Source organism: Ornithorhynchus anatinus, chromosome 5 (genome assembly GCF_004115215.2).
Source record: "Ornithorhynchus anatinus isolate Pmale09 chromosome 5, mOrnAna1.pri.v4, whole genome shotgun sequence".
Taxonomy (NCBI): domain Eukaryota; kingdom Metazoa; phylum Chordata; class Mammalia; order Monotremata; family Ornithorhynchidae; genus Ornithorhynchus; species Ornithorhynchus anatinus.
In genome coordinates, this window is record NC_041732.1 from 41,708,649 (window position 1) to 41,735,704 (window position 27,056).

The 27,056-nt window shown below is 43.5% G+C and overlaps 1 protein-coding gene across 3 annotated transcripts in view; it reads left to right on the forward strand.

Annotated features, from left to right (window-relative positions):
* The first annotated feature begins 224 nt into the window (after positions 1–224).
* The window catches only part of PSD3 (pleckstrin and Sec7 domain containing 3), a 418,976-nt gene continuing 392,144 nt past the window's right edge, over positions 225–27,056 (forward strand). For 2 of the 3 annotated variants that reach the window (XM_029066223.2, XM_039912019.1), the window contains exon 1: positions 225–337. In XM_029066223.2, the coding sequence (XP_028922056.1) occupies positions 317–337 (21 nt within the window). In that variant the 5' untranslated portion in view covers positions 225–316. The remainder of the gene's footprint in view (positions 338–27,056) is intronic. The other variant, XM_029066224.1, reaches the window with a different exon arrangement.

A 27,056-nucleotide genomic window follows, 5' to 3' on the forward strand; every position in this document is an offset into this window, starting at 1 on the left:
GACGGGAGCCGACGGGCGGGAGGGATAGTGAGACTTGAGATGGATGTCCTGCAGGAGGAGAAGCCGCCCTCCTCCCCGACTTCATCCCCTCCCCACACCCTCAGCGTCCCCGCCCCCCCCCCCGTCCTGGGGATGGATGGTTCCCGGGTCTGCGCGTCCCCGCCCGCGCCCCCGCCCCCGGCCGGCGTGCCCGCGCGCCCCGCGCGCCCCCGCTGCTGCTTTCGCTTTGACGTTGCCCGGCGCCGCAGGGTGCAGCACAGGGCGGCTGCTCAACCCTCCACCGGCACCACCCGCCCACCGCGGCGGGACATGGAAGATGGAAGAAAGAAATGGTGGGGTAAGGCACCGGCTGGGGCTTCTCTTTTAAAAGAAATAAACTCCCCCTCCCCCCCAAAAAAAACCCCTACCCACCAAACTTTTCCCACCTCTCCCTCCCCTTCCTTCATTCCTGGGCCACCTGAGTTGGCCCTCCCGGCCTTGGAAACTCTTTGCTTTCATTCATTCCGCCCTCTTCTTCTTCAGTAGTATTTATTGAGCGCTTACTATAAGACTGTTGGTGTTTGGTAAGCGCTTACTCTGTGCAGAGCACTGTTCTCAGCGCTGCGGGAGATACTAGGGGAATCAGGTTGTCCCACGTGAGGCTCACAGGTAATCCCCATTTTACAGATGAGGGAACTGAGGCACAGAGAAGTGAAGTGACTTGCCCGGAGTCACAGAGCTGCCAAGTGGCAGAGCCGGGATTCGAACCCGTGACCTCTGACTCCCCAGCCCAGGCTCTGTCCACTGAGCCACGCTATGTGCAGAGCACTGGACTAAGCGCTTGGAATGGGCAAATCGGTAACAGAGAGTGACAGTCCCTGCCCTTTGACGGGCTTACAGTCTAATCTGGGGAGACGGACAGACAAGAACAATAGCAATAAATTCATTCGTATTGATTGAGCCCTTACTTTCATTCAGTAGTATTGAGCGCTTACTATGTGCAGAGCACTGGACTGAGCGCTTGGGATGGCCACTGGGCCACAGATCCCTGCCCAGTGATGGGCTCACAATCTAAACGGGGGAGACGGACCGCAAAGCAAAAGAGAACAAAAAAAAACCCAACAAGACATCATCAAGATAAAAAGAATCAAGGAGATATACACCTCATTAACAAAATAAATAGGGTAATAAAGAATATATATAAGTGAGCACAGTGCTGAGGGCAAGGGGGAAGAACAGAGGGTGGAAGGGAGGGGGAGCAGAGGGAAAAGGGGGCTCAGTCCGGGAAGGCCTCCTGGAGGAGGTGAGCTCTCATGCAGAGCACTGTACTAAGCGCTTGGGATGGACATTTCGGCAGCAGATAGAGACGATCCCTGCCCAACAACTTTCTTTTGCCTAGTGGGGAGTGGAGCGCGACTCACGGAAAGATTATCTTTGGATGGCAATATCCATTGATTTTTTTTCTTTCCTTTTTTTCTTCCCTCCCATCCCCACCGTGCCCCACTTCAACCACCGTCTGTTAGGAAAAGAAATCCCACTCATTCAGTAGTATTTGTTGAGCGCTTACTACGTCTAGAGCACTGTACTAAGCGCTTGGGATGTACAATTCGGCAACAGATAGAGACAGTCCTTGCCCAATAACGGGCTCACGGTCTAATCATTCCTCTTTTCTACAAAAGCGTGTGTTCGAGGGAGGGGGATTTTCCCGGGGGTTTCCCGTCCCGAAGCACAAAGTCAAGTTGCTCTGCCGGAGGAAAGGACTGTGTATTGAGCACCCAGCCAGGGGATGATTGCCTAGCTGCCAAACGTGGAATAACTGTTGCAGAACTTCAATGAATTTTATTCGGTGAAGTGTTTTCTCTCCTTCTGTAGCCAAGGTGAGCCCATTCTTCATCCACTGCTTTTAGTACTTTCTGGCTCCGAATATCCTGAGCTTCAAACTCTCCCAAAAGTATTCAGTTTATCAGTTGATGTATTTTGCTTTCCAGACTTAAAGCTGTTAAAAGTAACTGCGGTGAAGTTGAAAGTGGTTAACAGTGAATGATTGACTCCTTGGGTTTTTCTTTAGCGGAGACTTGTTCTGGATATGTCTCATATCAGGGAGTACGTTTTCCTTCCTCCCCACTGCCCTACTGCTTTGATGTGGTGCCTTAAGTGGATCAATCAGTCAGTCATAGTTATTGAGTATTTGCCGTGGACCACTTTACTAAGCGCTTGGTAGAGTACAGTAATGACTCAGGTAATGATGGAGTACTAACCTTTTGTAACGTTCAGAAGCCTGATGGTGCTCATGAGAAAGCAACGCACCTTACCCGTGCACTTTGAATGAGGACAAATGATGCACTCGTTCTCCTAACCCCCATCCACTCTTTAAATATGTGTGATCTCATTTTAATTTTTCTCATTATATTAAAAAAAATCTGCTTTCTTGACACAATTATAGGATCTATAGACCAGGAGGTGATGTGCTAAAGACAATTCAGCAAAGACATTTACTTGAAAAGAATTATTATTATGGTATTTCTTAAGCGCTTATTATGTGCCAAGCACTGTTATGAGCGTTGGGGTAGTTTACAAGGTAATCAGGTTGTCTCACGAGGGGTCTTAATCCCCATTTTTACAGATGAGGTAATTGAAGCACAGAGAAGTTAAGTGACTTGCCCAATGTCACACAGCAGACTAGTGGAGGAGTGGGGCGAGACTCACGAAAAGATTATCTTTGGGGTGGCAATGTCCACTGATCTTTTTTTTTCTTTCCTTTTTTTCTTCCCTCACACCTCCACCATGCCCGATTTCAACCACAGTCTGTTAGGAAGTGAAACCCCAAGCATTCTTCCTTTCTTCAAAACCCCGTGCTCTTTCCACTCAGCCACGCCAAAATGAGATGTAATGTAGTGTCGGCTTTATTCAGAACTGTGCATTCTAAATGTCTGTTTTCATGCAGATGCTAGTCTTGTTACACATGACCTTGTACTTAATTCAAATAATCAGAACTCTTAGTTGAATTTGAAAGTGTAGTGGAAGAGGCCTGTGTTCTAATTCAGTCTCCTCCACTCATCTGCTGTGTGACCTTGGGCAAGTCACTTAACTTCCCTGTGCCTCAGTTAACTCATCTGTAAAGTGGGAATTAAGACTGTGAGCCCCATGTGGAACATGAACTGTGCCCAACCTGCTTAGCTTATATCCACTTTTGTGCTTAGTCCAGTGCCTGGCACATAGTAAGTGTTTAACAGATCCCTTTTTTTATAAAAAAAAAATGAGGTTTGCTCTTCTATTTTGGTGGTAATAAGGCTATTATAATTGTATTTAGGAGGTATAGTAAAAGCCAAAAGCATGTGCAGAATTGGAGTGTTCTCTATGGGTTGGTATTTTACTTTTCGAGAATGTTTTGTTGCCACACAATTTGATCTATTTCCCTTTTAGTGTATTGTAGGGTAATTACCATTCCATACAATGATGCTCTGGCCAGGTGTTGCTTGTAGCAGCCAAAACTCAATATTAGACATAGAAAAAGCAAAAAGAAAATCATTCTAGTAAAAGCTTGGCTTTGGGATTCAAAAGCAAATTAAACTATAAAGAAAAGCTCAACTGTTTGTTTTTAAACAAAAACAACATTCCCTCAAACAATGTTTCTCCTTAGTAATTGAGTTCCCATTTAAAGTTATGCCTTTTGTATCCTGTTTTCTTGCTATAGAGGAAAACACTAATTTGTGACATAGTCTTGTAAAGAGAAAATGACTGCCCAGAGCAGTATAGTGTTACAAAATGTGTCTTTGAATCTATATTTCTCTGAGAAGTGTTAAGGTGATTTTGTCATGCATTATTTAGTAACTAAATCTACAGGTGTGGTAATTGCCTGGTTTCAGCTGTGCCACAGAGGAACTGGAAAAAAAAGTTGTCAATATTAATTGGGTGTCTATGGTTAGTTTTTGAGAGGCCCATGTTAGGGTCAGCAGGCTGTAATTATTTTAAAAGTCCTGTTGAGGGAGAGAATAGATCAGAGATGGATCAGACATGACTGATAGCTGAAAACTCAGTTACATATTAGAGATCATTTTGTGATCTCATCTGTGCTTGCGAAGATGATAGCTAGCCAAACCTGAAAGTGAAGTGTAACTGTCCTAGGAAATGGTGTGTGCTGTCCTCTCTCTTGGAGGCCACTTTGGGCTGACCTAGTTCCACGGATTTGGGTCAGGCACAAAGGTCCAGCATGTAGCGGTCCCGAGATGTGTGTAAGTTATGACTAGTTTGGAGGACGGGTAAGAAGCTTGGGAGGGCAGGGGCTGATGATGGAATTCGATTCATTCCAGAGTGGGTGTGGAGAGGACATGGACCAAAGCAGGTTTCCTAAGCTTGACCACAGAAAATTGACACTCCTGGCTGAGTGTCAAGCCAGACACTCTAGCTTCACTCCTGAAGCAACACCTCAGGCTCAACTAGAAAGAGCTAGCTTTTGGGAAAGGAAGAAGACAGGCAAAGGTCACTAAGACATTTCCCCTGCTATGGGATTTCCTTGTAAAAACACTTCTGTCCTCATCAGTGTCCACAGACTAGTGTTAGGAGTGGATAAATCAGGGCTGAAGCGTTTGGTGGAGTCTTCACCCCCAGAGTGGGTAAAACACATGCTGTAGCCATAAACAAAGAGCCTCAGTGTGCCGGGCGGTTACCGGGACTTTCTTCAGCCAACTTTTCAAAAGTTATTTTTTAACATCCACATCACCACTGTAGCCAATTTAGCAGTATTAATATACTTGACAGTGTGGTAAGGCGTCAACCTAGAGGTGCAAAAAGTTCGCTGTGGGCAGGGCATGTGTCTGTTATATTGTACTCTCCTAAACACTTAATGCAGTGCTTTGCACAGAGAAAGTGCTCAAATACGATTAAATGAATGGTGGGGCTTAACCATAATGTAAACCAATCAAATGATTATCAATAATTATTAAGAATATTGACTCCCTCCCCCCCCCCCCATCCTGTCGCACATTGAAAATAAATGTTCCATTTCATTATCCTAAAGCAAATTTGCTTAGGAAAATACCCAATCTGAAGGACCACCACCACTTTACACCACATCCCCTTTATGGGGGTTAAAATGATCATCGTGCCTAGAAGTTCAACAGCCTGTGGCCAGATTGGGTAGGGACTGCTGCAGTTTACAACTTCAGAAGAAGCAGGGTGTTGTGGGGGGGGCTAGCCTCTGGAACAAGGAGCAAGAGCTCACTGGCTACTCTCCTTGTCATGGGGAAGGGGCTGACTGCTGGACATGAGGGGCTCAGCTCCCTGTAACATGCCAGCTGATGAACAACCTTCAGCTAGATAATCATAATTCTTGTTATTAAGCTCGTACTGCGTCCAGCACTATACTATCTGCTGAGGTAGATGTGAGCTAATCAGGTCTAACATAGCTCCTCTCCCACATGGGCCTCACAGTTTAGAGGAAAGGGAGAACAGCTATTGAACCCTCATTTTACAGATGTGGAAACTGAGGTCCAGTGAAGTTAAGTGATTTGCCCAAGGTCATACAACAGGCAAGGGGCTTAGTCGAAAGATCCTGGGCTTCAGAGTCAGAGGAACTGGGTTCTAATCCTGGCTCTGTCTATTGCCTTCTGTGTCACCTTGGGCAAGTTACTTAATGTCTCTGTGTGTCAGTTTCCCCATCTGTACTATAGGGAATCAATTCAATCCTGTTCTTCCTCCTACGTGGATTGTGAGCCCCACCTGGGACAAATACTGTGTGTCCAATCTGATCACCTTGTCTACCCCAGAGCTTAGTTCAGTGCTTGGCACATAAGTACTAAACAAATGTCATAGTTATTATTATTATTATTGTTATTATTAATAATTAATCCAGCTTCACAGTATCACCAAAATCCACCCTTTACTTTCTGTCCAAACTGCTACTACATTAGTTTAGTGCAAGCACTTATCCTAGCCTGCTTTGATTATTATCAGCCTCCTTGCTGACTTCCCTGCCTCCCATCTCTCCCCACTTCAGTCCATATTCCATTCTGTTGCCGCAATCATTTTCCTTCAAAAACGTTGAGATCACGTTTCCCCACTCCTCAAGAAACTCCAATCATTGCCCATCTACTTCTGCATCAAACGAAAAGACTTCACCATTGGCTTTAAAGCACTTAATCACCTTGCCCTCTCCTACTACAACCCAGCCTGCACACTGCATTCCTCTAATGCTAAATTTCTCACTGTACCTAGATCTCACCACCGACCTCTAACCTACAATCTACCTCTAGCCTGGAATGGCCTCTCTCCTTATATCAGACAGATAATTGCTCTCTCCCACTTCAAAACCTTAGTGAAGGCACATCTCCTCCAAGAAGCCTTCCCTGACTGAGCTCTCCTCTCCTCCCACTCCTTTCTGTGCCACTCTTACTCGCTCCTTCATCCTTTCTCTCATCCCCACAGCACATATACATATCTGTATAGATCTGTAATTTATTTATTCATTTATCTATTTGTATTAATGTCTGTCTCCCCCTCTAGACTCTAAGCTCATTGTGTGTGAGAATGTGTCTGTTGTTATGTTGTACTCTCTCTAGCACTTAGTACTGTGCTTTGCACACAAAGCAGTAAATATGATTGAATGAATGACTATTAAGTGGCATAGCTGGGATTAGAACTTGTATCCTGTGACTCCCAGGCCCATGTTCTTTCCAGTGGACCATGCTGCTGATCATGGGTAACTGGATATTACTGCCCTCGCTTTCATGACTGAAGCCTTCTTCACCTGAGCAGAGGGAAATAAAGATGAATACATTTTTCAGTTTCATTTTTACATAGTTTGGAGTTAAAGTCTTGGAGATCAATAAACAAGTTAGTACTTTCAATCCACAGTCCTGGGACTTTTTAAAAGTCACCCAGCAGGGCTTATTCCAGAAGACCTCATGGAAGATAAGGCTTTGAATTGGGGGAGAGTAATTGTCTGTTGGATATGAAGAGGGAGGGTGAGGGTGAGAGGAAGGCAGAGAGTTAGATGAGATCAGATACATTGAGAAGGTTAGCATTATGAGGAGGGGAGTGTGTGCGGGCTGGGTTGTAGCATGAGAGCAGCAGGTGAGATGGAGTAGAAGCAGGCAAGGTGACTGCTTTACAGCTGATTGTTAAGGACATTCTGTTTGAGATGGAGGTGGATGGGCAATCACTGGAGTTGCTTGAGGGGAAACATGGACTTGAACGTTTTTGTAGAAAAATGATCTGGGCAGCATAGTCAAGTATGGAGTGGTGGGGGAGAGACAGGAAACATTTATATTTGGGTGCTTGGATTAACATGGTAGCAGTTTGGATGGTACCAGTTTCACCTCTATTTTGCCAGTAGGGAAACTGAGGCATGAGAGGTTAAGTGACTTTCCCAAATTTGAACATGAATTGATAGAATTAATATGCAAATTATCTGTTGCCAAATTCTAAGGGCCCCAAATTTTTCAATGCCTTTTGTTTTAAAAAGCATCTTGACAAATAGCCAACCAGGGCCTTTCGAGCCCCATTTCTTACTGGGCTCTGGTTGGGCTTTTAATGACTTTTGATCCCGAATAGGAGAGGGAGTAAATTCAGGAACAAAACCAATAGTTGGAGAACTTTTCCCGATGAGGCATGAGGATAAGAGCTGCAGTCTGGCTCAAGAAGTATCAACAGTTGCTTCCAGCACACTATGTGAACCAAAAGATCTCTTTGCTATCACAGAATCATCCCATGACAGTGTTGGTGTCCAGAACCTAGTGCAAAATGATCACTGAAAGACACAAGGCTTATTAGCAACTTGTCATTTAATGCCACCATAATGTGACTTTATAGCTTATTACATTGTTAGGGTCTCCATATCTCATGAAGGATGACTACTTTCCATCCTTGCTTCCCAGTCTCTCCCTCCCTACTGCAGCTCATTCAGGTCTCCGGAGAACTGGGAGTTGGGTGGAGGGGGATGCCTGGGACAATGAGTAAGGGGAGGGGCCTCAAAACTAAGTGATAGGAAGGGAACTGAAGTGTTAACAGAGAACCTGGGCAGCAGCTGCTCCATTTTTCTCTCTCTTCTGCTAAGAACACGGGAATTATAAAATTGGATCAGCCTGGGTTCTCAACCTTTTGGGTCAGGTGGAGAGAGAAGACAAGGGCAGCTGTTTCTGTGTTCTATCTCCTAGCTGGGGGGAGGAGGTGGGTTAATTAGCTGAGATCTAAAAGAGCTGTGTTTATGGCATCCCATAGCAGGTCATGATATTTCCATTCCTAGAACATTATGACTATGAATCATTCTCATTCTGGACTAGTTTAGGGACGATCTTGCTTGGAGGCCGGGGGATGGCTTGGGCAGCGCCTGTTAGCTTTGTTTCCTGCTTCTTAACCTTTCCACTGTCAAGTTTCCATTGGGCCTCTGCTGTTTCTGCTGTTTGCTGAATTCTTAAATGTTTGGGGTATTTTTTCCTAATTGTTTATTGGAGTTCTTTGCCTCTGCTTTTAGCTCTCCAGGTATGAATGATGGTGAGTACAGGCTAGTGCGTGTAAATGACAAACTCGGGCACAATAGATAAGGATAGCTATACTGTTTATGTCAGCACGTGGACCTGCCCTGCTGGCAAAATCATCCACTAGATAAAGCCTGGGCTCTGTTTTTGTGACATAAACGTCATATGCATCTTGCTGTGTAACTTAAAACACAGCAGCACTTGCACTGAAATTACTTTGTGAAGATATACAACAATGTTTGCTGAACTCCTCAAAGTACAAAAATTCTAGCTCTGGAGTGTATCCCAGTGTGGTTTGGATAATTAATCAAAATGTAAAGCAAATACATTCTCAGGAAAGAGGTTTGCAGACTAGAAAGAATCTATCTGTACGTTTATAGGTGGAAATACTTTATTCAAAACCAGATTCAAAACATCAATACTGAGAGAATAGCTTTTTTACATTAAAATAAATCTGATTGCAAAATTAAGCTAACCCTGTTTCATTCATTCAATCATATTTATTGAGCACTTACTTTGTGCAGAGCACTGTACTAAGCACTGGGAATGTACAATTCCTCAACAGATAAAGACAGTCTCTGCCCAACAACGGGCTCACAGTCTAAAAGGGGAAGACAGCAAAACAAAACAAGTAGGCATCGATACCATCAAAATAGATAAAAAGAATCATAGATATATATACACATTGTTAATAAAATAGAGCAATAATACATACAAATATATACAAGTGCTGTGGGGAGGGGAAGGAGATAGAGCAGAGGGAGGAAGTAGGGGGAATGGGGAGAGGGGGAGGGGCAGAGGGAAAGGGAGGGCTCAGTCTGGGAAGGCCTCCAGGAGGAGGTGAGCTCTCAGTAGGGCTTTGAAGAGGGGAAGAGAGTTTGGCAGATGTGAGGATGGAGGCCATTCCAGGTCAGTGGTAGAATGTGGGCCAGAGGTCAACGGCGGGACATGCGCAAACTGGGGACCGTGAGGAGGTGAGCGGCAGAAGAGTGGAGTATATGCGGTGGGCAGTAGAAAGAGAAAAGGGAGGTGAGGTAGGAGGGGACAAGGTGATGGAGAGCTTTGAAGCCAATAGTGAGGAGTTTTTGCTTCATGTGAAGGTTGATAGGCAACTATTGGAGATGTTTGAGGAGGGGAGTGACATGCCCAGAGCATTTCCTATCCCTCAAATAGTTTGCTGACCTTTTAAAGGTAATGAAGTGAAAGCACAGAGAGTAGTACTTGTTTCATAAGCAATTGTGACTATGCATTCAGTAAATTTTTAAGGTGCCTCTTGAAACTACAATTGAATTGATGTATTGATCAAAACTATAGCAATCACTAGGTCTACAAACATCCATGATATTGGTTAGATGGCCAAATAATAGAGCAAAGCTGTAAATGGTGTTTACACTGCATATTGATTTTTTCTCTCTCTAAAAGTGGAAATAAAACAATTTTGTGCAGGAAATTCAAAACTCAAATAATTTATTAGCAAAACTTGGTCCATTAAAGCTTGTTGTACATCAAGGAATGTTTTAATTAGGAAAAAAACCTTTCTGTACTATAATTAAAATAAAATTTCAGCTCAAGGTTATAAAAATAAACTTACATACCTGGACTTACTTATGGCAGTGTGGTTTTAATTGAATTGATCTTAGGACAGATGGCACTGATAATATATATTGAGCTCCGCTTATATATTGAGCTCCAACTTTAGGCAGTTACAGAGTTCTTGGAGTGAAAGGTGTTTTGAGATTCTAAGAGGGAAGAATTTTGCTCAAAAGCCAACAGAGCAAGCTTTATTAAATTGTCCCTCAGGGCCCTTTCCAGAGGAGACAAATAAGATTCATCATCAGCTTCATTCCACTTGTTTCTAATTAGAACACTGGAAAGTGTAATTTCACTTTTGTTCCAAGTGCTAGTATGAATTTTAGGAACTCCATTGCATTTGAACTATATCGGTTGTTTCTGGAGTGAAATGCATTTCCCTTTGGCTCAATCTTTGTCTGGTGTCCTTGACAGTTTTTTTCCAAAAATGTTTGTGGGTAATTTTCACACCTATATAGGGGCTATAAAATAGATCTGTGTGCAGTTAAATGCTATGTGTTGGTCTGGGAACAGTGGTTAATTATATTTTTGGTTGGGACCTAGTTTTTTGTAGCTTGTGCAGAAGGCGTGGATAAACAGTCAAGCTACAAATGCAATCCCTGGTCACAGGATTAAATGTTCAAGCATTTCCAGGTTACAGTTGTTTGTGATCTGACTTCAGTTGCTCTGAACTAGTCAGTTAACTTGCATCAGGGTGTAGCTAAAGCATCATAACTTAATTTCTGAGAGGAGGAAAAGCTGTCGTTTAGGTTTTGCTTCTTGCTTTTTACCTCTCTAATTCCAGTATTGGAGGCTGAGGGACTATGGAAAGTGTTACCCCTTTACATTTTAAAGAGGAGAATGAAGCAATTCCACTACTTAATAGTACAGTTCACCAAGAGAAGTGGAAAAATGCTCAAAATGCTATGTCTACCATGAGAAGTAAGTTTGCTCTGTTTAATGACGATAGAGCCCAATTCTCTCCACAAGGCAGTCACTCTGGTGAGTCTGACAGACTCCAGAGTTTAGACCAGCCAGTGGTGGCGGCCAACCGGTGAGTCAGTCATTCATATTTAGTGCTTACGGTGCACAGAGCCCTGTACTAAGCGCTTGGGAGAGCACAGTGTAACAATAAACAGACACATTCCCTGCTCACAATGAGTTTCAGTCTAGAGGGGGAGACAGACATTAATATAACTAAATAAATAACAGATATAGTATTTATACAGTACTGTGGGGCTGGGGAGGGGAAATGAATAAGGGGAGCAAGTCAGGGCGATGCTGAAGGGAGTGGGAGAAGAGGAAAAGAGGGCTTAATCAGGGAAGACCTCTTGGAGGAGGTGTGCCTTCAATAAGGCTTTGAAGCGGGGAGAGTACGTGTCAGCTGGATATGAGGAGAGAGGGCATTTCAGGCCAGAGGCAGAATGTCGGGGAGAGGTTGCAGCAAGATAGACAAGATCGAGGTTCATTGAGAAGGTAAGCAATAGAAGAGCAAAGTGTGCAGGCTGGGTTGTATAGAAGAGTAATGAGGTGAGGTAGGAGGAGGCAAGGTGATTGCTTTTAAAGTCAAAGATGAGGAGTCCAGAGTCCAGGCCCATGAGAAGCAGCGTGACATAGTGGATAGAGCACAGGCCTAGTAGTCAGAAGGTCATGAGTCCTCATCCCACCTCCACCATTTGTCTGCTGTGTGTGTGACCTTGGGCAAGTCACTTTATTTCTCTGTGCCTCAGTTACCTCATCTGTAAAATGGGGATGAAGACTGTGAGCCCTTTGCGGGACAGGGACCGTGTCCAACCCGATTTGCTTGTATCCACCGCAACACTTAGTACAGTGCCTGACACACAGTAAGTGCTTAAATACCATAATTATTATTACTATATTATTATAGGCCAGCTGGTGTGGGGCTATTGGGGAGTTGGGGGTGAGTGGGAGGAGGGGATGGATGGGGACAGTTGGCAGATAGCCATTAGTTAAGTGAATTTGTGGTCCAGGCAGGAGCTGAGCAGGAGGGCACAATCACATGAGCCACATGACCCTCTCATTATATTTGCTGTTGGCTGATGTGATCATGACTCTAGGAGCAGAACTGGGTCTAGAATTCAAGTCTTCCAGTTTATGGTCAGTATTGTTAAACTATGCTACCTTTCCTACTGGCTTCACTTCAGCCCTTCTGGAAATTTCTTTTCTCTTCTGACAATTGGCACATTTTCCCCCACTTTTCTCCTAGCTGGTTTTTTCTTAAGATTTTTTTTGAGTCCTCTTGTACTCACCTGGCCCTCCCACAGATATGCGCATGTGACATAATTATCTTCTTTACTTTTCTTTCTCCTCTCTTAATGTGCTTGTTGCTGGAGGAGCTTTCTGCAGTGTGGCCAAAATTGATGTGACTTGGTGTTGGCAACAGGAGGTCTCTTCATTTTTTTCCCCCCAGTGTTTGTGGCCATTTTCTTAGGCTGGCTTTTAAAACCTTGAAGGAGTGAGGGGTGGGAGAGATGTTGGAGAATGGTTCTCAGTATCAGTGAATGGTATTTGCTTACTGTGTGCAGAGCACTGTATTAAACATTTGGGAGAGTATGATACAAGGAGCTTAGAGGCTAGAGGGCGATAAAGATATTGAAATTAATTACATATATGTACATTAGTGCTGTGGGGCTGAAGGGGTGAATATCGATAGCTCAGTGGGTACAGGTCCAAGTGCAGAAGTGAGAAGGGAGAGGGAGTGTGGGAAATTAGGGTTCTGAAGCGGGGTGGTACATTTTTTACTATCACATATTGTTCAGTTGAAATCCTTCAAAATGATATATCAATCGATGTTTTTAAGTGTCTTTGGTATGAGCCCTCTCACAGTTTGAAGTACTAGTTAGAGAAGCAGCGTGGCTCAGTGGAAAGAGCACGGGCTTTGGAGTCAGGGCTCATGAGTTCGAATCCCAGCTCTGCACTTGTCGGCTGTGTGACTGTGGGCAAGTCACTAACTTCTCTGAGCCTCAGTTCCCTCATCTGTAAAATGGGGATTAAGACTGTGAGCCCCATGTGGGACAACCTGATTCCCCTATGTCTACCCCAGCGCTTAGAACAGTGCTCGGCACATAGTAAGCGCTTAACAAATACCAACATTATTATTATTATTAGATCATCCAATTTGGCAAGCAGGGGGAGGAGCCGGGGATGAGGAGTCTGTAGTCTGTAAACTCGTTCTGGGCAGGAAACAGGTCTCATTCTGTTGGGTTGTACTCTCCCAAGCATTTAGTACAGTGTTCTGCACATAGTGAGTGCTCAGTAAATACCATTGTTTAACCGGTCGAGTTTCCATGAAGCTGAGGGGGAAGGAATCCAGGAATCCTCTGAAACCGCTGCAGCTGCAGGTCTCCTGGCTGGTCCTGCAGAGCTGCTGCTCCTGCTGTCATTGCCACTTTTGACCCTCTTGGAGCTGCAGGAGGGAAAGGGAGCAAGCAAGCAGTAGAGCTGCATCAGTGCTTCCCTGTGGATAGGACTGACCAGGAGAGGTGGTGGTGTGCATTCTTTTTATTTCAAAAATAAAAGCTAAATCCCCCAGCACTGGTGAGTCCAATTTTTACCCCTCCTAGGCTCCATCTTCCTAGTGCTCTTGCTCCCTTTCTAGACTCTGCACCCCAAGGAGCTGGGTTGGCTGTGGGCAGCCTCAGCTCTGGTGAGATATTTGGTGATCCTGACTTCTTCCCCTCCTGGGCCCGCTCTCCCTCTACCTCATCTCCATCTCCCTCTGAGGCTCTGCACAATGAGGAGCAGGACAAGCTGCAGCCCTTACTCTAGACCCATCCCCAAGCAGTGGTAGTGGGGCTGGGAACAGGCAAGGATACTGATTTTCATTTTTTCCAAAACTTTCTCTCTGTCTTACTTGGACACCATTATTTGGGAACAAGGGAATTTTAATCTCACTTACCTGGGAAGGGAGGGATTTTAATCTTACTATTACCTAGAAATGGGGGGATCTTAATAAAGCTTCAAAGCCCCTCTTCTGCCATCTGCTGAGACGCAGTGACCCTGGCCCTTAATACAGTGCAGTGCTTAGTACAATGCTTTCCACACTGTAAGCACCAATAAATACGATTGAATTGAATTGGCCCCAAAGCCTTTCTGCAGCAGGGGCAATGGGGCTGGGACAGGGAAGGATACTGCTTTTGATTTCTCAGAAACATTCTCTCGATCTTTAATAAGTTTTAATGAAGTTTTTAGATCCTGTTGGCAGAAGCCAATGAAATAAAATTCCATCCTGATTATCTGGTATTTACCCCAGTGCTTAGTACGGTGCTTGGCACATAGTAAGCACTTAATACCATAAAAAATGATGCAGCTCATGTTGGCAGGAACCAATCAAAATGTGGTTTAAGACCCAGCCTTAGATGAACTCGTTCAGCTGAGTGAAGGAAGGTCACATGGAGTCACCCAGGATGGCCATAATTCAATCAGACATAGCTTAGCCAGTTCACACCTATGGTGGGCACCTAAAATGAGGGTTTAGTTGGAGAAGCCCTCTTGGAGGAGATGTGATTTTTAATAAGACTTTGAAGGTGGGGATAGTGGTGGTCTGTTGTATATGAAGGAGGAGGGAGTTCTAGGACAGGAGGATGATGTGGGCAAGGGTTAGGGTTGGCAGTGAGGTACGGTGAGTATGTTGGAGTTGGAGGAGTGAACATGTGGGCTGGGTACTAGAGGAAGACTGTGAGGTAAGGTAGGAGGGAGGAGTAGAGCAGACTGAGTGCTTTAAAGTCATTAGTAAGGAACATCCGTTGGATGTGGGGTAGATGGGCAACCTTTGGAGGTTTTTGGAGGTTTGGGAGAGTGGAAATATGTGAGCTGAATGGTCTCCTAGTAAAATGATTTGGGCAGCAGAATGAAAGTAAAGACTGGAGTGGGGGGAGGAGGCAGGGAAGTCAGCGAGGAGGTTGATGCAGTAGTCAAGGAGGGATCTGTTAAGTGCTTGGATCAGCGTCATAGCATTTGGGATCAGTCAACCGATTGTATTTATTGAGCGCTTATAGTGTGTAGAACCTGAAGCGGAAAGGGCAGATTCTAGCAAAGTTGTGAAGGTTTAACTGACAGGATTTGGTGATAGATTGAATGTGTGGGTTGAAAGGGAGAGATGAGTTGATAATGCCAAGGTTATGGACTTGAGGCAGGGAGGTTAGCTGTTTGGTCTATAGTGATGGGGAAGACAAAGAAGGACAGGGTTTGGGTGGAAAGATGAGACGTTCGGTTTTGGATATGCTAAGTTTGAGGTGTCTTCAGGATATCCAAGAAAAGATGTCTTGGAGGAAGGAGGAAATGTGAGTCCGCAGAGAAGGAAAGAGAGTCAGTAGGCTCAGTTCCCATCGCAGTGTTGGGCACAAGGATACCCATTAATGCAGTAATGATATACTTGTGTTGGCTATTTAACATTGATCCAGGTTTGGACATGCCCCACTTTTCATCCAACTGTTGTTAGAATAGCTACTTGAATTTTGAATCAATGGTATTTGAGTGTTTACTATGTGCAGAGCACTGTACTAAGCACTTGAGTGAATACAATTCAACAGAATTATCAGACACATTCCCTGCCCATATTGAGCTTTCAGTGCAGAGGAGCAGACAGATATTAATATAAATAAATTTGTAATCTATAATTTAAAGATGTATACATAAGTGCTGTAGGTGTTGGGGATGGTGAATATCAAATGTCCAAAGGTCACAGATCCAAATGCATGGACAGCACAGAAGGGAGAGTGAGCTGGGGAAAGGAGGGGAATGGTCTCTTAGGGGGGAGGGACCTTAGTAATAGATTTGAAGGTGGAGAGAGTGGTGGTCTGGCATAATATGGAGGAGGGAGTTCCAGCTAAGGGGAGGTCATGGATGGGATCTGCTGATATTCGACAAGACAGGCCATAGTGAGGAAGTGCCCCAGGGGAGTGAGTGTGATGGCTGAGCTTGTTAGTAGGAAATTAGTGAGGTGATGAATAGGTGGACAAGATGACTAGTGCTTGAAAGTCAATGGTAAGGAGCTATCTTTTATATGCAGAGGTGAGTGGTTGGCCCATGGAGTTCTTGAGGAGTGAGGAGACATGGACTGAAGGTTTTGTTGAAATTGATCAGTGCAGCAGAGTGAAGTATGTTACAGGAGCCAGGAAGAGAACAAGGAGGCAGGGAGTTCAGCGAGAAGGCAGATGCAGATAGTCAAGGCAGGATAGCATAAGTGCTTGGATCAGCATGGTAGCACTTTGGATGGGGAGGAAAGGGTGGATTTTAGCCATGTCGTGAAGGTAGAACCGACAGGGCTTAGTTACAGATTCAATATGTGGGTTGAATGAGAGAGCTGAGTAGAGGACAATGCTAATGTTATGGGCTTGTGAGACAAGGAGGATAGTGGCCTTGTCCACAGTGATGGGAAAGACATGGGGAAGGCAGAGTTTGGGTGGGAAGATGAGTTCAGTTTTAATTAGCTTTTTGTGGCATATTTTTGGGATTCAGCTTTCTGCTGATTTAGAGTCAGTGATTAAATTATTTAAAAAAATTTCGAATGTTTTCTATTCTGTTATTTATTAAAGTATTTTTCTGGAATACCTTTATTCCTGTTTCTGAAAAATCATTCTTTTTATTATGTCTTAAATCCGTAAGGTTGAAACTTCAGTGTTCAGAGTGGCACTTCCAAGTTATGCTCATTTTAGGAAATGGTTTAGAAGGGGCACTGAGTAATGTCCAGAGGCTTAATGAAGGATGAATATTCTGGGCTCTTTAATTAGGAGGCTATAACCACATGGATCAGAAAAGTCTGATTAATCTAATTAGTTTAGCCATTTCATAAGTAGCGATAGACTCAGGGGCAGTGGCCTCTTTCCTGCTTTATTTAGAATAGCTGAAAAACAGGTTCAGAATTTGGTTTTCAATCAAAATTCTATTTATGTTCCTAACAGCTGTATTAAAAGAGGTACAGAGAGGATCACTTGACTTCTCTGGACACAAGAGGCTGGGGTTCCTCAAGGGTCAGTTCTTGGTCCCCTTCTGTTCTCCATCTATACCCACTCCTTTGGTGAACTCATTCGCTCCCACGGCTTCAACTGTCATCTCTATGCAGATGACACCCAAATCTATATCTCCTCCCCTGTTCTCTCTCCCTCCCTCCAGGCTCGTATCTCCTCCTGCCTTCAGGACATGTCCACCTGGATGTCCGCCCGCCACCTAAAACTCAACATGTGCGAGACTGAGCTCCTTGTCTTCCCTCCCAAACCTTGTCCTCTCCCTGACTTGCCCACTACTATCCTTCCCATCTCACAAGCCCACATCCTTGGTGTCATCCTTGACTCCACTCTCTCATTCACCCCTCACATCCAATCTGTCACCAAAACCTGCCGGTCTCACCTTCACATCGCCAAGATACACCCTTTCCTCTCCATTCAAACCACTACCTTGTTGGTATAGTCTCTCATCATATCCCAACTGTATTACTGCATCAGCCTCCTTTCTGATCTCCCATCCTCCTGTCGCTTCCCACTTCAGTCTATACTTCACCCTGGTGCCTGGATTATCTTTCTACAGAAACGCTCTGGACATGTCACCCCCATCCTCAAAAATCTCCAGTGGTTGCCTATCAACCTTCGTATGAAGCAAAAACTCCTCACTATTGGCTTCAAAGCTTTCCATCACCTTGCCCGTTCCTACCTCACCTCCCTTCTCTCCTTCTACAGCCCAGCCCGCACACTCAGCTCCTCTGCTGCTAACATCCTCACTGTGCCTCTTTCTCACCTGTCCCGCCCTTGACCCCTAGCCTTCATCCTACCTCTGGCCTGGAATGCCCTCCATCCTCACATCTGCCAAACTAGCTCTCTTTCCCCACCCCCCTCCCCAGCCACCTTCAAAGCCCTACTGAGAGCTCACTTCCTCCAGGAGGCCTTCCCAGACTGAGCCCCCCTTTCCTCTGCCTCTCCTCCCCTCCCCATCGCCTCTACTCCCTCCCTCTGCTCTACCCCTTCCCTGCCCCACAGCACTTGTGTATATTTGTACGTATTTGTTACTCTTTTATTATTGATGTGTATATATAATTCTATTTATCTATTTTGATGCTCTTGGTGCCTGTCTGCTTGTTTTGTTTTGTTGTCTGTCTCCCCCTTCTAGACTGTGAGCCCGTTGAGTAGGGATTGTCTATCTGTTGCCGAATTGTACTTTCCAAGTGCTTAGAACAGTGCTCTGCACACAGTAAGTGCTCAATAAATACGATTTAATGAATAAATGAATGTTATATTCCAGACTTTTAATTTAGGGATTCCTGAACTCAAATTTCAGGCTTTTTCCAGTTTCAGCCTAATGAAATCACTTCAGTAGGCTACTTTTCACCTCTGTATTTAATACAAAGATGTAGCTTTCGGGAAGCAGCAAACACTGCCTTGTGGCCAGACTCATTGCAGTCAGCCTGGTGCCACAACCTGAGAATTGCCATGAGTCCTGCATTTGACCAGAACAGTGGGTCTCCACATGAATAAGGGCAAGATCCTGTTTATACACTGGATAGAGCAGCTCTGTTCTGCCTTCACATGCCTTTTCTGGGCTAGAGGGAAGCGGCTAATACTGCTCAAAGATTAAATAGGTTGGACTGTGGCTCAGGCTAGTTATGCCTCATGTAAGGAAGAAGTTAGTAAGTAGGAAGGGGTAGCAGAGATCCTGGAAGAAAGAGCCTGTTAGTGAAAGGGTGAAAATCACAAACATTTGACCATGCCTCTGCTCTTCCTAAAAGCTCATTTTTCTCTGGGTTTTGGGGGGCTGCTGCTGCTTAAAGGATGGCAGGAGTGGCTCAAGTAGGGAGAGGCTTAGATATTACTAATGTTCCTTTTCCTGCTGTTTCTTCTGTCCCCTTTTGCCTGTTTTTTCAGAGGGTAGCAGTCGGTCCATCATTTCAGTGTAGTAGTAATTGTATTTAGTAAGCACCTCCGAAGTGCCTGAGATCCCCCTACTTAACTGAGTTAATTACAAGGTAAAGAAATCCGACTGAGCGTTTACCACAGGGGGACCTCCCAACTAAATGGGGTAAACAAACACTTAGAAGAATAACAAGTGAAATACAGAACAACAATAATTAACGATGCAAGATAACACTGTAAAAGGAATTACAAAGTAAACAAAGCCAACTGAGTGTCTACCACAAGGTGGCCTCCTAAATAAATAGGGGCAGACAGACAGACACCTGGAAGAATAGCAAGTGAAATACAAAACAACAATAATTGACGCTATAAAAGGAAGAAGCCAAACAGAGTTCTTGGTGGGAGGAATGATTATATTCCTCAGGGCTCCTGGCAGGTTTGGATTCTAAACCACCTCAGCCTCCTTAGTGTTATCAGTCAGCTAGTAAATTGTATTTTTTGAGCACATAATGTGGGCAGAGCACTTTACTAAGCTCTTGGAATAGTGCAATACAAGAATATAATGGTCATATTCCGTGCTCACAGTGAGTTTACAGTCTAGTGTTGGAACATATTAGAAGGTTCCTGGTAGTCCTGGAAGTTCAGGTTGCCTTTCCGTTTTTTCTCCCACCTCCCCTGTGAGCAGAGGTGGTGGGCTAGCATTGCCAGTGAGTGTTAGGGATCCTCCTGGAGCCTCTTGAGTAGTAAGGTCTGTTCATGCTTCCTCTCCCCCTCTAGACTCTAAGCGCTTTAGGGGCAGGGATCCGGTCAACCAACTCTGTTGTATTGTACTCTCCCAAGTGCTTAGTACAGCCCTCTGCACACAGTAAGTGCTCAATAGATGCCATTGATTGATTGGTCTTTAGTTTAGAATTCTTTCCTTTTACTGATTTCCCCATCCAGGCCTCTGCTTCCAGAACCTTCCATCTTATCACAAAAGAGTTTCCTTGAAATGAGCAATGTTAGATTGCTCAAGGGAAATCAAACTTTGGGGAAGCAGGGTTTGCGTTACTCTGGCCATGTCACATTGAAGTAACAATGGCCTAGTGAAAAGAGCCTGGGCCTGGAAGCCACAGATCCTGGGTGCTAATACCAGCTCCATCACTTGGCTGCTCTATGACCTTGGGTAGGTCACTTTACTTCTCTGTGCCTCAGTTCCCTCATTGTAAAATGGGAATTCAATCTCTGTTCTCTCTCCTACTTAAACTATGAGCCCCTTGTAGGACCTGATTATCTTGTATTAACCCCAGTGCTTAGTACAGTGCTTGGCACATAGTAAGCACTTAGCAAATACTATTATTATTATTACTGCACTTTGATAGAAGGTTTGAGAAGAAGTGGAGTCTGAGATAGAGCACGGTGTTGGGAGTTACAAGGGCCTGGTTTGAATGCCATCTCTGCCACTTGTCTGCTGTGTGACCTTGGGCAAGTAATTTAATTTTTCTCTGCCTCAGTTACTTCATCTATAAAATAGGGATTAAGCCTGTGAGTGATACTTGACCTATGTCCAACCTGATTAGCTTAAATCTACCCTAGTGCCTAGTACAGTGCCTGGCACATAGTAAGCACTTAAAAAATACTATAAAAAATGCTTAAATACCATTAAAAAAATTTACAACTTTTTTTTACCTCTAAGGCTTCTTGTTGACTAGCAAAAATCATTCCTGTGGTACAGAGAGAACATGCGGAAAGCTCTGGGAACCTATCAATCATTTCTATCAAAGCTTAGTACTTTCTTCTCTCAGTCTTCCACTTCTGGATCACAGTGCCCTAAACCCTTGCCATGTCAATTTCTAATGGTTGTTCAATAGCAAGAACTCTTCTGTCTCTACTTTCTATCTACATCTCTGGTCTCATATACTTTCGCCATTACACATGCTTTCATTCTGTGTTTTGGATAAAACATGCAGAGATTTAATCAGAAGATGCTCATCATTCTCTTCACCAATGGCTTTAAAGAATTCCATCATCTTGCACCCTCCTTCCTCACCTTGCTTCTCTCCTGTACACTTCACTCCTCTGGCGGCTAAACCTTCTCACTGTACCTCTATCTTGCCTGCATTGCTGCTGACCCTGACCTCATCCTTCCTCTGGCCTGGAGCACCCTGCCTTCTCAAATCCAAGAGACAATTGCTCTCCACCACTTCAAAGCCATATTGAAGGTACATCTTCCTCCAAGAGGACTTCCCAGACTAAGCCCGCCACTTTTCCTCATCTTTCCACTCCCCTCTGCATTCGCCGTTTGACTTGCTCCCTTTGCTCTTACTCCCTTTCCAGACCCACAACACTTATGTCTTGTATTTTGTAATTTCATTGTTTGTATTGATATCTGTCCCCCCCCCTTCCCTGTCTCTAGAATCTAAGCTCTTTGTGGGCTGGGATTGTACTTTCCCAAGTGCTTAGTATAGTGCTCTGCACACAGTAAGTACATAATAAATATGAGGATAGTAAATGCCAGAAGACGTGATTTGGGTCCAAATGCACAATGTCAGTCAGGGCATGCACACTGTGACAGACATTTTCTTTAATCTGCGGCTTGCTAAGAACGCAGCCCCTGTGTTACAGGAGAACTGAATGAACATAGCATGACTTGCCATGAGCACTGAAACTCAAAACCATTTTGGTATTAGGGAAATCTGTTTAGCATGGGAATTTGAGAATTATGTGGGGTGAGGCCTCTGCCATTGCCATCCATCACATTTTTTGCTCATGGTTGCCAAGAAGCAAATTTTGTCCAGAGTACCTTCTCTAGAAAATAACTTGTAATCTTTTTGTATCCAAAGATCATAGAAAGCTGGAAAATTATTTGGGTTTCTTGCAGACCAGGTGGACACACAAAAAAAAATAATAGTGAGCTAGGCCTGGTTTGAGTCATGCATCATCCCTGAACTATGCGAGTTCTCTCTTAAATTTCAGAACTAAGCTTCACCCTAGTGGTAATCGCTTCCATTCAGACACCAAGGTGCAGGCTTTTCGTGGCCTCTCTTGTCTCCATTGACGTAAGATACTAAATGTTTTAATCTCTAGCCATGCAGTCTATAAGATGATGGAGTGTAGGAAAAACATTTTATGGGCTTTTTTTCTTTTGGGAACAGGCATTTTTGATTTTACTGCAGTAAGTTTTTTCAAAAGTTAACTTGGAGCAACAGATGTTATTCCACAACTAAGGGAGGTAGTTGGTGACTGTGGGCCATTTTTGTAAACTGCAAATTTTTTGCCACCATCCCTTTCCCCAAATAGGAAGCATCCAAAGATTTGATATCAGAACTTTGGGAACTTTTTTATTCTGATTACTTGATTTCATCCTTTAAGAGGGAAGATAATAATTATGGTATTGTCTAAGCCCCTTACTATGTTCCGAGCACTAAATTAAGCACTGGGGTAGGTAGAAGATAATTAGATTGGACAAAGTGTCCCAGTGGGGGTTCCACAGTATAAGAAGGATAGAGAACAGTTATTCAGTCTCCATTTTACAGGATGAGTAGACTGAGGCACTCAGTTAAGTGATTTGCCCAAGGTAAAGTAACAGCAAAGTAGCAAAATTGGGATTGGAAGCCTGGCCCCCTGACGACTGGGACTGGGCACTCTCCTCTGGGCCACCATGGTTAGTTTCAGGAATGTGAACATTCTGCTGTGGTTTTATTTGGTATGTTGGCTAAATATGTAGTATTAATCAAGGAGAATTGTACCCGTTTTGTTCATTGTGGATTAAAGTTTATGTGGTGAGATAGTCTGAATTGTCTGCAAATGCTATTTTATTTCTACTTTATAAATTCACTGTTACTAATACTATTTTGTTTTGATGGTTAAAACTATATACTATTTTGGGTAAATGGTGGATTAAAGAGATTGTCAGCATAATATGGGCTTACCCCATTTAGGTCTCCTTTATCTTTTTGGTACTGAGATTTTACTTTGTTTTTCTTCCCACCGGTGTTCTGATTAGCTAGGGAATTGTTTTAAGAAAATTCACTGGAAAGTGAAAGGAAAATAATTAAAATTATTGTGTAAGGTGCATATACATGTCTTTCAAGGGTGACAGATACCCGAACTAGCTGGGGTTTAGAGTACTGCTATTGTCCCTCTCCCTGATTCACTCAATCATATTTATTAAGCACTTATGTGCAGAGCACTGTACTAAGCACTTAGGAAAGTACATTGCAACACAATTAACAGACACATTCCTTGCACGTAATGAGCTTGCAGTCTGGTTCATTATTTTTTAGTTTAGGAACAAATGCCAGTAGTCACACAGGATTCCTGTATTTATTTTATGTCTCAATATGTGTCATTCAAGCAGCTTTTGGTTTGTAGCTATGCACATGACTTAATATGTATGTGAATTACACTAGGCAAATAATGGGAAGCCATATAGCTATGGGAAGGGTAGCTATTCATCTGGTTTTATTCTGGACAGACTGGTTTTCAGCTAGACTGTCTTTTGTCCATTGCTGTGTGTTGGGTTGGGGAGGGAGTGTTGGCAAAGTGGTGTCTGATCTTCTTCAGTAGTGTCAGCAGTGTCCAGTTTAACTCTGGTCTTGGCAGCAGCTGTGAGGAGAAGCATCGGTAGCAGAGGTGCGAATGGGGTGAGGTTGTGGACAATTGGCTAGAAAGAGCCAGCCTAGGGGAGGAAAGACAGAGGGCTGGAAGAGATGAGGCCATTAGAGCGGGGATGGATAGTTTCTCTTTCTTCTTCTTTCATTCATTCATTCATTCATTCATTCATTCATTCATATTTATTGAGCACCTTACTGTGTGAAAAGCACTGTACTAAAGCACGTTGGGTGAGTACAATCATTCTCTGCCCACAACGAGCTCACAGTCTAAAGATTCCTTCGTTTCTCGTACTTGCACTGGAAGCAACAGGTTTCTGATCACCTACATCCTTGCTGCATCAATAAAATAGAAGATAAGTAAAAACACTGGTTTATTTCATTCATTCAATCATATTGGAGTGCTTACTGTGTGCTGAGCACTGTACCAAGTGCTTGTAGAGTACAATATAACTGTAAGCAGACACATTTCACCATAAACAAAAGCTGTTGCTTCATTGTAAACTGCATTCAAAAGGCGAATGTATATTTGTGATGTAGTTTACTTATTGGTCAGCGATTGGGTTACTACATAGTACGTGCCTTATCTAAAATAAAAATGAGTTTTGGAACGGTATCTTCTGAATGAGTGGAAGCATTTTGGTGTGCTAATAGGGTAATGTAAATCTCTCCCAGCCAAATGTCAATAAAATACAAGGAAGATAGATGATGTGTGGCTGACCCTTAGGCCTTTCCATGTGGTACAGGACATCTGGCACAGTATTTCGAGAGAAGGAAATGTTGAGCTTGCCTTTAGAATTGCTTTTTTCTGTTCTTGTTGGGTGACGATTACAGCCTTTGTTTCATCAGTGCTATTCTCTGAAAGATCTGGTTCTTAAAATGTATGGGCAGCTCTAAGAGGACACCTGTTTTCACTAGGTGCTTTGGATAGAACATGTTGGCAGAATTAGGGAATATTCTTCTGACAATGCCCAGCTGTATGTAAGGATACTGCAAAGGCATGGGGTCGGAAAGAAAAGTGTATGGCATCAAATGGTGGCCAAGTGTACCAACAACATATAAACTGATAAAACTAAAAATTCTATATTTACACAGTTCACCTGACGGAAGTGAACTCTTGCCATTGCCTGTCTTAGTTATTCAGTATTGAATTTATTGACTTAGTCCGTGCCCAGCCATGAGAGCCAAAGAATAAATATCTCGATGGCAGTTACATTGCTTACTTGGTTTCATGCATCTCCCCCTGTCAGACTGCCAAGTGTCTGAGGAGAAATCTTTCCGGACTCTCCTTTCATGTGCTGCCCATTTTTCCCTACCATTTCATGCTTGAGTTGGTTACAGTTAAATCATTTGTTTTGGGTTTTCCCTGTGTTTGAGTAGTTTTCTTTCCAATTACTGTATTTTCCAATCTTAGACTGGAAGACAGTTGCATGAGCTGAAAGGTTGTGTGACTGCTTTGTAATATGGGTTCCACCAGTGGCATGGCACAGGATGAACAGCTGCCCTGGCTTTGCTCAACATCCTCCTCCCCCTCCTCGTAGCTGCTCATGAGCTCCATCACCCTCGTGGCTGGGATGTCACTGAGAGGTCAGGAAAAGTAGGGATAAGGTGAAGGAACTAGAAGAGCGCAGCCTGAGGGAAACACACAATGGTGCTTTCAGGGTGGAGCGGGAGGCGTGACTAAGGCCCGCATCATACCAAGGTTATGAAAAATCAGTCCGGCAGCCCAATGTTCTAGAGCAAAGAACATTTTGGAAATCACAGATTGATGAGATTTGTAGAGTATAAATCCTCGGTGGGAGACAAAAAAATTGTGCTAGATTCGGTTGCTGGGTACCATATACCTCTCTGTTAACATTTTTACTTGTAAAATGGTGATTATATTATTCACTGACCCATATGCAAAACTGGGCTTATACGTTACCTACACATTTTGGAGGGCCTGAAGAAATTTGATTGCTTCACTGCCATCTGGAGAGCTAATCTTTGCTGGCATTTGTGAGCATTACTCAGTTTAAAGATGCTAAAATACCCTGGATTATTTGATTATTGGTCTATGATTTGAAAGAGGGGAAGGGACTACTCACCCCTAAAAGTATTTGTGTTTTATATTGACATTTACCTAAAAGGGGTGGAGTGGAAAGAACAATGAGATTCTGAACATTTTGCCTGTCTCTCATTCAGTGGAAGAAAATGCTTCTAAAATCATTGGGATTTCTCTGGATAAGAGGAGACCCTTCTTGGAAAATAAAAGCTAGTGGTTCTACAGACTATTTCAAATGGACCATCGTTGTGCTCCTGGGAGAAGAGCCAAACCAGAACCTTCTTTCAAGTCATTGTTGTTGTTTTTTTCCCTCATGCTTGTTTTTCACTTCCTGGTAGTATGTTAGGACCTTGAAAGAAGTCATTAACTTTTTCTTGGTACAAGTTTGCATCCTTCCCAAACATCTACTGTATAACAGGGAATGTTTTTATATGGGGATAGTCGAGTTTATAAGTCACTTGCATATAAACTGAGTTTGGTCGAGGGTAAAATTTTATGTTCTGTATTAGAACATTCAGCCTATTTTTCAGTGTTTTGAAGTTTGCCTCCATAACGTTGACACACATTTATGAAATATAGGCCCCAAGGACCCAAGTCTCTGTTTCTGCTTTTCTGTTGCTAAAACACATTTTAATAGAGTAAAAAGCCAGGCTTTTAACTTTAAAGGCTGCAATGAAGTGGACGAGGTAAAAGAACAGAAATCTTTTGCCCGTAAGGAAAGATATAGAATATTTGAAAAATAAAAATATGTGATGAGGAGTGAAATAATCTAATAATCCTGTTAATCTTAAGGCCCAGAATACTTTTATTCAGTAAGAATGTGCTACCTGGAGCTATAAAGGGGATCGATTTAATGCACCTTGGAGAATGATTTTAATTTATGTATGAAAATTGTGGACTTAAAACTTTGGTCAAGATTGACATCCAAATTTAACCAAGTCAGAGTTCAGGATGTCTGTTAGGGTGTTTTGCATCCAGCAGTTACAAGTGGCAATGAATAGACATCAGCTAGAGATAGAGATTGTCTGAGTCAGGCACCAATGTTTATTAAATATGCACTGTGCCCTTCTTGCACATTGTAGCTATAAATTCCCTTCATCCAGTTTTGAGTGCCCTGTTGAATAAGTGAGGAGTGAAATAGAAGTTTCTAGGGGTGAGGGAAATGCCTGGAATATATCACCCTAACCAATTAATCTGTTTTATTCATTGAGTATTTACTGTGTGCAGAGCACTGTACTAAATACTGGGGCATTGCACTAAATATCGGACTGTCCCGGGGTATGCATGCATGCTATTTTAGGGGGTGAGAGCAGCGATCTGGGGATGGAACAATAATAATAATTATGATATTTGTTAAGCGCTTACTATATGCCAAGCATTTTTCTAAGCACTGGGGTAGATACAAAGTAATCAGATTGTTCCATGTGGGGCTCATAATCTTAATCCCCATTTTACAGATGAGGTAACTGAGGCACAGATAAATTAAATGGCTTGCCAAAGGCCACACAGCAGACAAGTGGCGGGGCTGGGATTAGAA